A 14,144-nucleotide genomic window follows, 5' to 3' on the forward strand; every position below is an offset into this window, starting at 1 on the left:
GGGATCCCAAGGCGTTCCCAGGCCAGCCGGGAGACATAGTCTTCTCAACGTGTCCTGGGTCTTCCCCGTGGCCTCCTACCGGTTGGACGTGCCCTAAACACCTCCCTAGGGAGGCACTCGTGTGGCATCCTGACCAGATGCCCCAAACCACCTCATCTGGCTCCTCACCATGTGGAGGAGCAGCAGCTTTATTTTGAGCTCCTGCGGATGGCAGAGCTTCTCACCCTATCTCTAAGGGAGAGACCCATCACCCGACGGAGGGAACTCATTTGGGCCGCTTGTACCCGTGATCTTGTCCTGTCGGTCCTTCTTCACCACAACGGATCGGTACAGCGTCCGCATTACTGAAGACACCGCACCGATCTGCCTGTCGATATCACCATCCACTCTTCCTTCACTCATGAACAAGACTCCGAGGTACTTGAACTCGTCCACTTGCGGCAGGGTCTCCTCCCCAACCTGGAGATGGCGCTCCACCCTTTTCCGGGTGAGATCCATGGACTCAGACATGGAGGTGCTGATTTTCATCCCAGTCGTTTCACACTCGGCTGCGAACCGATCCAGTGAGAGCTGAAGATCTTGGCCAGATGAAGCCATCAGGACCACATCATCTGCAAAAAGCAGAGATCTAATCCCTGAGCCACCAAACAAGATACCCTCAACACCCTGACTGCGCCTAGAAATTCTGTCCATAAAAGTTATGAACAGAATCGGTGGCAAAGGGCAGCCTTGGCAGAGTCCAACCCTCACTGGAAACGGGTCCGACTTATGCGGGCAATGCGGACCAAGCTCTGACACTGATCGTATAGGGAGCGGACTGCCACTATCACACAGTCCGTTACCCCATACTCCCTGAGCACTCCCCACAGGACTTCCTCAGTGTGTTGAATGCCTTTTCCAAGTCCACAAAGCACATGTAGACTGGTTGGGCAAACTCCCATGCACCCTCAAGTACCCTGCCGAGAGTATAGAGCTGGTCCAAAGTTCCACGACCAGGATGAAAACCACACTTTTCCTCCTGAATCCGAGGTTCGACTGTCCGGCAAAGCCTCCTCTCCAGTACACCTGAATAAACCTTACCGGGAAGGCTAAGGAGTGTGATCCCACGATAGTTGGAACAAACTCTCCGGTCCCCCTTCTTAAAGAGAGGGACCACCACCCCGATCTGCCAATACAGAGGTACCGCCCCCGATGTCCAGGCGATGTTGCAAAGTCTTGTCAACCAAGACAGCCCCACAGCATCCAGAGCCTTAAGGAACTCCGGGCGGATCTCATCCACCCCCGGGGCCTTGCCACCGAGGAGATTTTTAACTACCTCGGCAACTTCGGCCCCAGAAATAGGAGAGCCCACCACAGATTCCCCAGGCACTGCTTCCTCATAGGAAGACGTGTTGGTAGGATTGAGGAGGTCTTTGAAATATTCCTTCCACCGATATAAGGAAGTCGAAGTCTAACATGTACACAAATAGATAGCCCAGACCCCGGCCAATTTTTTTTTATTTTAAGTGGACCCCCGAGTTAAAAAAAAAGTTTGGGGACCCCTACTTTAGATAGATAGTTAATTCATCTCAAAGATTTATAAATAATAAAAATATATTTCTTACATTGATTAATATTCATTTACAAACCCCGTTTCCATATGAATTGGGAAATTGTTTTATAAACGGAATACAATGATTTGCAAATCCTTTTCAACCCATATTAAATTGAATGCACTACAAAGACAAGATATTTGATGTTCAAACTCATAAACTCTTTTTTTTTTTTTGAAAATAATAATTAAGTTTGAATTTCATGGCTGCAACACGTGCCAAAGTAGTTGGGAAAGGGCATGTTCACCACTGTGTTACATCACTTTTTATTTTAACAACACTTAATAAAGGTTTGGGAACTAAGGAAACTAATTGTTGAAGCTTTGAAAGTGGAATTCTTTACCTTTCTTGTTATTTGTCGAGCTTCAGTCGTTCAACAGTCCAGGGTCTCCGCTGTCGTATTTTACGCTTCATAATGCACCACACATTTTCGATGGGAGACAGGTCTGGACTGCAGGCGGGCCAGGAAAGTATCCGCACTCTTTTACTATGAAGCCACGCTGTTGTAACACGCTGCTTGGCATTGTTTTGCTGAAATAAGCAGGGGCGTCCATGATAACGTTGCTTGGATGACAACATATGTTGCTCCAAAACCTGTATGGACCATTCAGCATTAATGGTGCCTTCACAGATGTGTAAGTTACCCATGCCTTGGGCGCTAATACACCCCCATACCATCACAGATGCTGGCTTTTGAACTTTGCGCCTATAACAATCCGGATGGTTATTTCCTCTTTGTTGCGGAGGACACCACGTCCACAGTTTCCAAATATAATTTGAAATGTGGACTCATCAGACCACAGAACACTTTTCCACTTTGCATCAGTCCATCTTAGATGAGCTCGGGCCCAGCGAAGCCGGCGGCGTTTCTCTGTGTTGTTGATAAATGGCTTTCGCCCTGCATAGTAGAGTTTTAACTTGCACTTACAGATGTAGCGACCAACTGTAGTTACTGACAGTGGTTTTATGAAGTGTTCCTGAGCCCATGTGGTGATATCCTTTACACACTGATTTCGGTTTTTGAAGCAGTAATGCCTGAGGGATCAAAGATCCGTAATATCATCGCATACGTGCAGTGATTTCACCAGATTCTCTGAATCTTTTGATGATTTTACGGACCGTAGATGGTAAAATCCCTAAATTCATTGCAATAGCTCGTTGAGAAATGTTGTTCTAAAACTGTTCGACAATTTGCTTACAAATTGGTGACCCTCGTCCCATCCTTGTTTGTGAATTATTTAGCATTTTATGGAAGCTGCTTTTATACCCAATCGTGGCACCCACCTGTTCCCAATTAGCCTGCACACCTGTGGGATGTTCCAAATAAGTGTTTGATGAGCATTCCTCAACTTTATCAGTATTTATTGCCACCTTTCCCAACTTCTTTGTCACGTGTTGCTGGCTTCAAATTCTAAAGGTAATGATTATTCGCAAGAAGAAAAACAGTTTTCAGTTTTAACATCAAATATGTTGTCTTTGTAGCATATTCAACTGAATATGAGTTGGAAAGGATTTGCAAATCATTGTATTCAGTTTATATTTACATCTAAGACAAATTCCCAACTCTAATGGAACCGGGGTTTGTATGAGTTCCCCCACATCTGGGCTTTTCTTTTTTCTGATTGAATCCTAAAAGTGTGATTCAACTGCAAGTTGGCAGGTCTTACAAGAATGTCTGGGGGGGTTGGTGCCCCCCTGCACTGTTTTTGTTGTTGTTGTGTGGCATTTTACAGACGTGCTCCACATTGCCACCCGGGCAGACATCTATTATTCACACTCAGCCCTCCCCACATTAGTCCTCTGCATTAACCACCCCCCGTCCCACAGTTAGAAGGAAAGACTTCAGCGGGGTACCAGCCAGGTCCACCCATAGATGTTCATATGGAACCCTACACTCGCCCACGGCTGGGAGTTATTTTCAGAGCCGAGTGTTGCAGCGACACATTTCTCATGAAGAGCATGCATCTATTTCATACTACTCGCCACATGGACTAGAAACGTTTGGCCTCCAAAGGACTTTAGTTTGCTCTAATTAACAGTCTCAAAGTAACATGAGCAGAAGTGAAGTCAATTATATTTATATAGCGCTTTTCTCTAGTGACTCAAAGCGCGTTACACAGTGAAAGCCATTATCCAATTACATTTTTAAAGCAGTGTGGGAGCAAGTGGGAGAAGCGTTTTCCCCAAGGACACAACAGCTGTGACTAGGATGGCAGAAGCGGGGATCGAACCTGGAACCCTCTGGACGCTGGCACAGTCGCTCTGCCAACCGCTTCATAAGCTGACTTATGCAAGGCTGCCACCTCGTGCTAGCTTCTGCTGACTCAACCATCCTAATTGATTGGCTGCCCACATCCTGTGCTATGTTTTCCACTTTTGTCACTGGCAGATTGGGATTCATACGCCATTCTTTGCGGTTGACCTGACACATGAAACGTGACGAATTAAGGGGTGCACTATCCACTTCAATTTAGATGGCCGTAGAGTGTTGAATATCTTTAAATTGTGTTTTCTGGCAATTCAAACTTTGACCACAGCGTCAGTTGCCACGTAGAGTGGTGCATTCCATTATTTTCAGCTGACTGCATTGCAAAAAGATGAACTGGGGGCCCATATGAATCCCTTCCCTACCGTGTACACATTTAGCAAAACATGAATGGAAAGTATATTTTGTTGACCAGATCTAAACCATCGGAAGTCTCCTCTAAACATGTTGGGTTAAAAAATAAACAAATTTTAACCCAACTGCTGGTTTAGAAAAGGACGAAGCCCTTATTTGAGTTATTTTGACTCAACATTTTGGGTTCATTTTTTCAACCCAACTTTTGCGTTGAATTATTCAACCCAAGCGTTGGGTTATGTCAACTCAATGTTGGGTTGACTTTATTCCACCCAAAAGCTGAGTTATGCTAACTCAATGTTGGTTGATTCATAAACCAACTTTTGGATTAAATGTATCTGACACAAAAGCTGAGTTATGCTAACTCAAAATTGGTTGATTCATAACCCAACTATTGAGTTAAATGTATTTAACATAAAAGCTCAGTTATGCAAACTCAATGTTAGTTGATTCATAACCGAACTATTTGGTTCAATTTATTTAGCGCAAAAGCTGAGTTTTGCTAATTCAATGTTGTTTGATTCATAACCCAACTATTGGGTTGAATTTATTTAACATAAAAGCGGAGTTATGCTAACTCAATGTTGGGTTGAATTTATTTAACACAAAAGCTGAGGTATGCTTACTCAATTTTGGTTGATTCATAAACCAACTATTGGGTTGAATTTATTTAGCACAAAAGCTGAGTTATGCTAAATCAATGTTGTTTGATTCATAACCCAACTATTGGGCTGAGTTTATTCAACACAAAAGCTGAGTTTTGCTAACTCAATGTTGGTTGATTCATACCCGAACTATTGGGCTGAATTTATTTAACACAAAAGCTGAAGTATGCTAACTTAATGTTGGGTTGAATTTATTTAACACAAAAGCTGAGTTATGCTTACTCAATTTTGGTTGATTCATAACCCAACTATTGGGCTGAATTTATTTAGCACAAAAGATGAGTTATGCTAACTCAATGTCGTATGATTCATAACCCAACTATTGAGTTGAATGTATTTAATACAAAAGCTGAGTTATGCTCACTACAATGTTGGGTTATTCCAAACCCAACTATTGGGTCGCCCAATTTACCGCTCCTTGACCTAATTGTTGGTTAAAAATGATACATTTTATTGCTGGTTTGTCCTACTCCTTCCCAACTACTGATCACACTTGTTTTTATTCCATTAAAATATACTCAAAAGCAAGATATGAGTGACCTTTTTTAACAAGAATTGTATGTATGGTCATAGTTGTTGTATATAGCATCCTCAAATATGTTCATGAACATAAAATGTGTGATTGTAAATAATTTCAATGAGATTAATCCTTAATAAAATTCCCTTCAAGAATAAAGTAACTTTTTAATGAAAAAATAAAAAAAGCCTTTTACCCTAAAACGTGTTACTCATTGAAAACAATCCAAATTTGGTACATTGTTTTGAAAACCCAGAAATGTTGTTAAAATAATATCCTTATTGTTATGTATTGCTAGACGACACAGACACAAGGGGGCAGTAACGCTCTATGATTTATTATATATATATATATATATATATATATATATACATATATATATATGTATATATATATATATATATATATATATACATACATATATATATATATATATATATATATATAAGATAATCAAACAATAAAAACTAAACACAAGAAAGGAGTGTGACTAATCCACGAGGAGTGTGTATGTGTGTAATTAATTGTTGTGAATTACCGTTATGTGTTGGGCGAGAGGAGGAACATGGCAGGAAGGCAGTCCGTAGGGCAGGAAGATGATCCATGAGCGAGAGAGAGGCGTCAGAGTCCATGTCCATGCGAGGGGGTCGAGGATCGAGGGAGGCAGTCAGAATCCAGAGGGGAACGACAGGAGATCCAACGGGTAACACTCAGGAAAGCACTGTGGGAGGACAACAAAGACATCAGAACAGGGAGGGCAAACGCAGAGGGAAACAGAGAGAGCATAAGGCTTGTCGGCTTACGGTACACAAATGGTAATTAAGTTCCCGCCAGGATCCTTGGGTCCACTGGTCTTATACAGATCGCCCTCATCAGTCCCAGGTATGCAGATTGCCGATCGACCACAGCCTTGCTGGCATGTGTACGTGACGTGGCCAGCGCAAGCAAGGGCGTATCTCGGCGCGCTGCCAGCGGAGGTGCTGGTAGACCCAGCTGCCGGGGAAAAGCGAGTCCGAGCCCGGACCGTGAAAATTGATTGCTCTTCATTAAAAAAACTCCAAAATTTAACCCAACACTCACAACTCATAAATTGGGTTATCTAAATAACCCAGCTTGTTTTAGTGTGTCGGATCAGAAACTGATGTTTGCTCTGTGGTGACCTTCCATGGTGTGTCTCCAAAGGCCTGAAGGAGAAGTGCGTGGACAGCCTGGTCTTTGAGACCCTCATACCCAAGCCCATGATGCAACACTACTTCGGCCTGTTACTTAAACACCGCAGACTTATCCTGTCTGGGCCCAGCGGGACAGGCAAGACCTACCTGGCCTCCCGCCTGGCGGAATACCTGGTGGACCGCAGCGACCGCGGAGTCTCTGACGGCATGGTGGTGACCTTCAACATGCATCGGCAGTCGTGCAAGGTGGCAGGAAGAAAACGCCAGACCAGCTTCAAGTTCGAGGCGTCAACTTATTGTCTTCCATTCAGGATCTGCAGCTCTATCTCTCCAACCTGGCAAATCAAATCGACCGAGAGAGCAGCTTGTCCGAAAACCCTCTTGTCATCATTGTGGACGACATTCATGATCCGGCTTCAGTCAGCGAGCTGGTGAACGGGGCACTCACCTGCAAATATCACAAATGGTAATGCTCACGTTAAAAGAGTCAAATATTTAGATTTAATACTCTTCTTCTCTGCAGTCCGTACATCATCGGGACCAGCAACCAGCCAGTGAAGATGACCGCCAACCACAGCCTGCACCTCAGCTTTAGGCGAGTGTACCATCAGTTCTCTTGTAACTTTACAGGTAACACGGTGACGTCATAGAAGCTGCCGACATAGTTAATCAAAACCAAGGGTGTCCAAACTAGTCTTTCAATTGGCTGAGGAGAAGAATCTTGCCCAAGTCTAACAATTTTGAAGAGGTCATTTTGGTGCCATAATGAGTTTTTTCCTGGGCAATGACCTTTTATCATTCTATTAATGCACAGCTTTTACTTTAATGACCCAATGCAAACCACCTTCCCTAGTCATGCTGAAAAAAACATCTAACCAAAACAAAATGTCAACAGACATGGTCACTGAACTCTGTGGATATTATAAGAAACATGTCCAATCGGCATAAAAAAAAATTAAGTTACACCCATTTACAAAGCATGATGGGAAAATTGTAAAACACTCTTATCCATGTTTGGTGCAATTTAGTTGCTTGATACTTTTGATTCTGAACTTTAAGGAGGTTGGCATAAAAGTAAACAAATGTTCACATACTCTTAATAGCAATTATATTAATTATATTGATATATTATGTGCACATTTATGGTCTTTATGGTCGTTTACAACTACTACACCTTGTCATTATGATCGTTTACAACTACTACTCCTGTCTTTATGGTCGTTTACAACTGCTACACCTTGTCTTTATGATCGTTTACAACTACTACACCTGTCTTTATGATCTTACAACTACTACACCTGTCTTTATGGTCGTTTACAACTACTACACCTTGTCTTTATGGTCGTTTACAACTACTACACCTTGTGTTATGGTCGTTTACAACTACTACACCTGTCTTATGGTCATTTACAACTACTACAACTGTCTTTATAGTCGTTTACAACTACTACACCTGTCTTTATGCTTGTTTACAACTACTACACCTGTCTTTATGCTCGTTTACAACTAATACACCTGTCTTTATGGTCGTTTACAACTACTACAACTGTCTTTATAGTCGTTTAAAACTACTACACCTGTCTTTATGGTCTTTTACACTTACTACACCTGTCTTTATGGTAATTTACAACTACTACACCTGTCTTTATGCTCGTTTACAACTACTACACCTGTCTTTATGCTTGTTTACAACTACTACACCTGTCTTTATGGTCATTTACAACTACTACACCTGTGTTTATGGTTGTTTACAACTACTACACCTGTCTTTATGCTCGTTTACAACTACTACACCTGTCTTTATGGTCATTTACAACTACTACACCTGTCTTTATGCTCGTTTACAACTACTACACCTGTCTTTATGCTCGTTTACAACTACTACACCTTTCTTTATGGTCGTTTACAACCATTACACCTGTCTTTATGCTTCTTGACAACTACCACACCTGTCTTTATGGTCATTTAAAACTACTACAACTGTCTTTACAGTCGTTTACAACTACTACAGCTGTCTTTATGGTCATTTACAACTACCACACCTGTCTTTATGGTCATTTACAACTACTACAACTGTCTTTACAGTCGTTTACAACTACTACAGCTGTCTTTATGATTGTTTACAACTACTACACCCGTTTTTATGGTCATTTACAACTACTACACCTGTCTTTATGGTCGTTTACAAATACTACACCTGTCTTTATGGTCGTTTACAACTACTACACCTGTCTTTATGATCGTTTACAACTACTTCACCTGTCTTTGTGGTCATTTACAACTACTACACATGTTTTCATGGTCAACAGTTCAAGTTTTGATACAAGAATGAGATGGGGATTTGTTTGGAGCCTCTGTGAAGGAGATTGACTGACAAGCAAGCTTTCTACCACGTTATGCAGAAAATATATTCTATTGGACATTTGGTGGATTTTATAGACTGAAAAATACGGTACATTCAAACATTTGTCACAAGATTTTGTTGCAGGGTAAGAAGACTAAAGATCTTCTTCTGTAGGGTGTCTGGTTTATGGAACTATTGAATTGGGTTGTTTACCTAGCCTTTTCCTGTTTCATCTCAGAATGGTGACCTTCTCCAACAATGTGGAGCCAGCCAACGGCTTCTTGGTGCGATACCTCCACAGGAAGCTGATGGAGTCTGAAGATGAGAGATGCTTGACCAATGAAGACCTGATCCGGGTGCTAGACTGGGTTCCCAAACTGTGGTATCACCTGCACACTTTCCTGGAGAAGCACAGCACTTCTGACTTTCTCATTGGTATGAAACCTTCTGATCGGAGAAAAGGTCTTTTGTCTGAACGCCTCCTGCTCTTGTCTCCTCAGGACCCTGCTTCTTCCTATCCTGTCCAGTCACAGTGGATGAGTTCCGATCATGGTTCATTGACCTATGGAACCATTCTATAATTCCCTACTTGCAGGAAGGAGCAAAGGACGGCATAAAGGTGAGAGGAAGCTGCCTGACTTCTTTCTTTAAGTTGTCTGTGGTGGATTTCTTTTTAAGTTGCTCACATTTTGCTTCTCCGGTATGTTACCGCTCCTCAGTTACACGGCCAGAAAGCGGTATGGGAGGACCCTGTGGAGTGGGTAAGGGACACGCTGCCTTGGCCTTCTGCCCAGCAGGACCAGGCTAAGCTGTCCCACCTTCCTCCCCCAAGCATCAGCTCCAGCAGTCCCGGTCAGTCCAGCGAGGAGAAGTCTCGTAAGGAGACGACCCCAAGCTCTGTGGAATCGGATCCGCTGGTAAGAGAGAGCACCTTATGTGTGAGTATGGCAAACATCTTTGAATCCAATCCTCCAAACGCTTTTCTTTGATTTTAGATGGCAATGCTTTTGAAGCTTCAAGAGGCTGCCAATTACCTGGAATCACCAGACAAAGACGAGCCCAGCCTGCCGAGACTGTGACCAAGCTTACACTTAACCTTCATACTTCATATCAAAACGTCACAGTCATTATTACTTGTCTGCTGTAAAAACGGTACACTGCACATTCAGGAATCCTAAGAAAGGGTTGCAAGTTTCATTCCTACAATGCAGGTCATGCAGTTTTTCCAAGAAGGTATAGCGATTGAAAAACAGATTACATACCCGATTCCCTTCAGGTTCCTCTTTATCCTCAGTCCTCTTCTTAGATTGGTGCTAATAGTTTAAGATGAAACACTTCAGGTGATGTCTCAAACAGTGCATCATGGGATAGGTCAGCTGTTCTCACACGCGGTATTGTAAGGTGCCCGGCTGTGGAAACCAAAGAAAGAGAGTATGACAGCATGATGGAAGTTGCTGAACCGTGTCCTTCGCTTAGCTTCACATTATGCAATCCTCAACGTTCCAACCAGAGCAGGTAAAACTCAAATTCAGAAAACCAAAACAAGTTGCCTTAAAAACAAAAATGTCTGCATCACCACAACTTAAGCAGCTCACACCGGTGCTTACATCATTTGAACCAGCTCGTCCAGTTTCAGGTTGTTAGCTGGTCCATGGAGGCATTCAGAGACTGACCATTGCTGTCATACTCTTTTTGATGCCAGCTGATCACTGCACTGTACTCTTCCAGCACTACAGTATTTGCTTCACCGTCAAGTGTGGAATATCACCATTGCTGCCATGTACACTATACCAAGTATTCTGACTGGAATGACTTGACCAGGATGATGACACAGTTTGAATCCCCTTATTTGAAACTGGATGCTGAAGGAGTATTAGGGCCACACTGAAAAGAAAAAAGAGAATAGTTAAAGTTAGGTAGCAATGCCTTCGATGAGGATCTTGACAATCTAAGTCTAAGACTACATGTGACCGATCTAAGTATAAGACTAGAACCGATCAATCTAAGTCTAAGAATAGGTCTTGCCCAATTAAGTCTAAGACTAGTTCTGGCCAATCTAAGTTAAAGTTAACATACCAATGATTCAAATTATTCTCTGCATTTTACTCATCACCCTTGATCACCCCCCTGGGAGGTGAGGGGAGCAGTGAGAAGCAGCAGTGGCCGTGCCCGGTAATCATTTTGGTGATATAACCCCCAATTCCAACCCTTGATGCTGAGTGTCGAGTCTAAGACTAGATTTAATTATTCTAAGTCCAAGACTAGTTCTGAATAACCGGAGTCTAAAACTAGATTTGACCAATCTAATTCCCAAGCTTCTGACCAATTTAAGTCGAAGACTAAATGTCACCAATCTAAGTCTAAGACTAGATCAGCCTAATTGAAGTCTAAGACTCGATTTGACCAAACAAAATCTAAGACTAGATCAGACCAATCTAAGTCCAAGACTAGATCAGACCAATCTATGTCCAAGACTAGATCAGACCAATCTAAGTCTAAGACTAGATCAGACCAATCTATGTCTAAGACTAGATCAGACCAATCTAAGGCTGAAACTAAATGGGACCAATCTAAGTCTAAGACTAGATGTGGCCAATCTAAATCTAAGACTAAATGTGACCAATCTAAGTCCAAGACTAGACCTAACCAATCTAAGTCTTTGATCATGAACTGATGAAGTCTAATTGGATGAGAGACCAAACGTCTTCCAAAACAAACCAAACAGTCCAGTTGCGATGCATTTAATGTCATGAGACTACAATGACCTGGTGAATGAGACCCGTCCATTGACATAGCTTGCATTATCTGGCCCGTACAGATGGAAAATAAAATGTACCAGTTAGGCAGTGCAACAATCAAGTAATGCAAGTTACAGAATCTGTCTAATAAAGTTTGTTGGCACTGACTGCTAGTAGAGTTGGTATAGTCTGCTATGGTATGGTACCATTGACAAGCTGGAAAGTTCAGCGGGTTACATGTTAGGTTACTAGGTAACGCTTTATTGATCCCTATTTTGGATTCTTGTTGCTTAAAGAAGCTAACACATGCTGAATAAAATGCTAACGCGAGCTGTTAAGATTAGCGAATAAAGTTGCTAGAAGTTATTGATTGTCAAAATTTTTCGATCAATAACAGTTTTACTAAACCATCATAAGGTAAGATTTTTTTTTTGTACATGTTTTCAAGCTCCATTTTTTGCTGATAAAACAGTAGCAAACAAAAATCCAAGGACTTGTTTTTTCCAAAAGCGTGTCCCTAATACTAGAGTGCAGGCCCAGGATGATTTTTAGTGAGATTGGGTACCGAAACCCAAACATTGTTCTGAGTCACGTCTGTCACAAATGAATGTAGATCAAAGGTGAAGTTTGATGAAGTTTGCCACTCAAAAAAATCTTAACGCTTATTAAAAGTTGAGTCGAACGAGTTTAAAACCGACTTTGCCAAGAGATACGTGGTGCTTTTCAACATCGTCACAAAATTTTTGTCGTGTTCATGCAACAATTCAGGGGAGTTTAGGGAGAAGGTTGAAACAGTTCTTAGTTTTTAGAATCTTGACCACATTTCTAGAAGTTGGCGTCACGTGAGACTCAGTGCGATGTATGACCGTTTCGATCTATTTGTGTCACATGACGTCTGTGACCATTCCACTCTAAGGTGCTCCATTCGTCGTTCTTCATTAGTAACCAGACGTAACGTAGAAACGTGTCCTTATTGTTCTAAGATAGAAAGGACTCATTAGATGACAACTCGATAAGTTATTTTGATAGGATGAATCAAACGCTTGCTACTTCTTTTTTTTTTTAAATTTACATCTCAAAATAACTCAGATTAACTCTGTTTTTAGAAAATACCAAAATGGAGTTACCACACAAAAAATGTGGGTTCAAGTCTTGTGTAGCAAAGATGAGTTGAACAGTGATCACCCAAAGTGTGGTTTCACATTTTTGTAAATAGAAAGGACTAATCCTTGATCTGAAGATTGTCATTGTCGTGCTCGTCCTAGCTGAAACTGAGGTTTGCGTCAACGTGAGTCCGGACTAGACTTCTGCTGGTGTTTGTCGGAAACAAATATTCTTCTGTGTGTTTGACGGGATGGAACGGAGAGCCTTAACGTTCGGTAGGCGCTGTGTTGGAAACAGGGTATCACGGAAAGACACGGTCTGGATGCAGTGGCCGGGTGAATCCTCGGTTCACGGTCGTGGTTGTCATTTGAATCCCAAAAAGTTTTGCAGAAACCCTACTGGATTGCCCTATTTTCTGAGAAACGTGTTAACTGATCGGTAAATGTAGACTTAACGATATTATGAGAGGGTTTTACGTGTTGTAAATGCATGTTAACATGACTTGTTTTTTTTAATACCCTGATATTTGATATTCCTCTTTGTTTTTTAAAGACTCCTTTGCAAAAGGTTATGTTCTCTATTTTCTACGGACATCCTTGTAAGGATTGTAAATATGGCAGCATTCTGGATGACGCAACAATCATCGGAGAGGGTTCAGACTCGGGTCCAATAAGAATAACAAAAGTGTTAAGGCGGCCTCCATTCATTCATCAACACATCACTTTTTATTTGGATCAATAAAGTTCATGTTATATTTCACCATCTGCTCTGCGTAGCTTCATTTGGGCTTGAAGTGCTGACCTAACAGAAATCGATACAAACTGCCAATTCAGCAGTCAAGTACAGTACCTGTAGGCGGGAAAACTAACTAGCTAAACTAGTAAATTTAAGTCAAAGCTGGCAAGTACAACAATCAGCTATCCATCCATCCATTTTCTCCCGCTTATCCGAAGTCGGGTCGCAGGAGCAGCCTAAGCAGAGAAGACTAGACTTCCCTCTCCCCAGCCACTTCGTCCAGCTCTTCCCGGAGGATCCCGAGGCGTTCCCAGGCCAGCCGGGAGACATAGTCTTCCCAATGTGTCCTGGGTCTTCCCCGTGGCCTCCTGCCGGTCGGACGTGCCCTAAACACCTCCCTAGGGAGGCGTTCGGGTGGCATCCTGACCAGATGCCCGAACCACCTCATCTGGCTCCAGTGGCTTTACTCTGAGTTCCTCCCGGATGGCAGAGCTTCTCACCCTATCTCTAAGGGAGAGCCCCGCCACCTGGCAGAGGAAACTCATTTCGGCCGCTTGTACCCGTGATATTGTTCTTTCAGTCATAACCCAAAGCTCATGACTATAGGTGAGGATGGGAACGTATATCGACCGGTAAATTGAGAGCTTTGCCTTCCGG

General features: G+C 42.4%; 1 protein-coding gene across 2 annotated transcripts in view; it reads left to right on the plus strand.

Annotated features, from left to right (window-relative positions):
- The window catches only part of nav1b (neuron navigator 1b), a 152,527-nt gene extending 139,016 nt beyond the window's left edge, over nucleotides 1–13,511 (plus strand). For both annotated transcript variants that reach the window (XM_061885320.1, XM_061885329.1), the window contains 7 exons: nucleotides 6,577–6,812; nucleotides 6,878–7,032; nucleotides 7,090–7,161; nucleotides 9,149–9,345; nucleotides 9,411–9,529; nucleotides 9,630–9,827; nucleotides 9,906–13,511. In XM_061885320.1, coding sequence (XP_061741304.1) covers nucleotides 6,577–6,812; nucleotides 6,878–7,032; nucleotides 7,090–7,161; nucleotides 9,149–9,345; nucleotides 9,411–9,529; nucleotides 9,630–9,827; nucleotides 9,906–9,989 — 1,061 coding nt within the window. In that variant the 3' untranslated portion in view covers nucleotides 9,990–13,511. The remainder of the gene's footprint in view (nucleotides 1–6,576; nucleotides 6,813–6,877; nucleotides 7,033–7,089; nucleotides 7,162–9,148; nucleotides 9,346–9,410; nucleotides 9,530–9,629; nucleotides 9,828–9,905) is intronic.
- The last annotated feature ends 633 nt before the right edge of the window (nucleotides 13,512–14,144 follow it).

Source organism: Nerophis ophidion, linkage group LG02 (assembly GCF_033978795.1).
Source record: "Nerophis ophidion isolate RoL-2023_Sa linkage group LG02, RoL_Noph_v1.0, whole genome shotgun sequence".
NCBI lineage: Eukaryota > Metazoa > Chordata > Actinopteri > Syngnathiformes > Syngnathidae > Nerophis > Nerophis ophidion.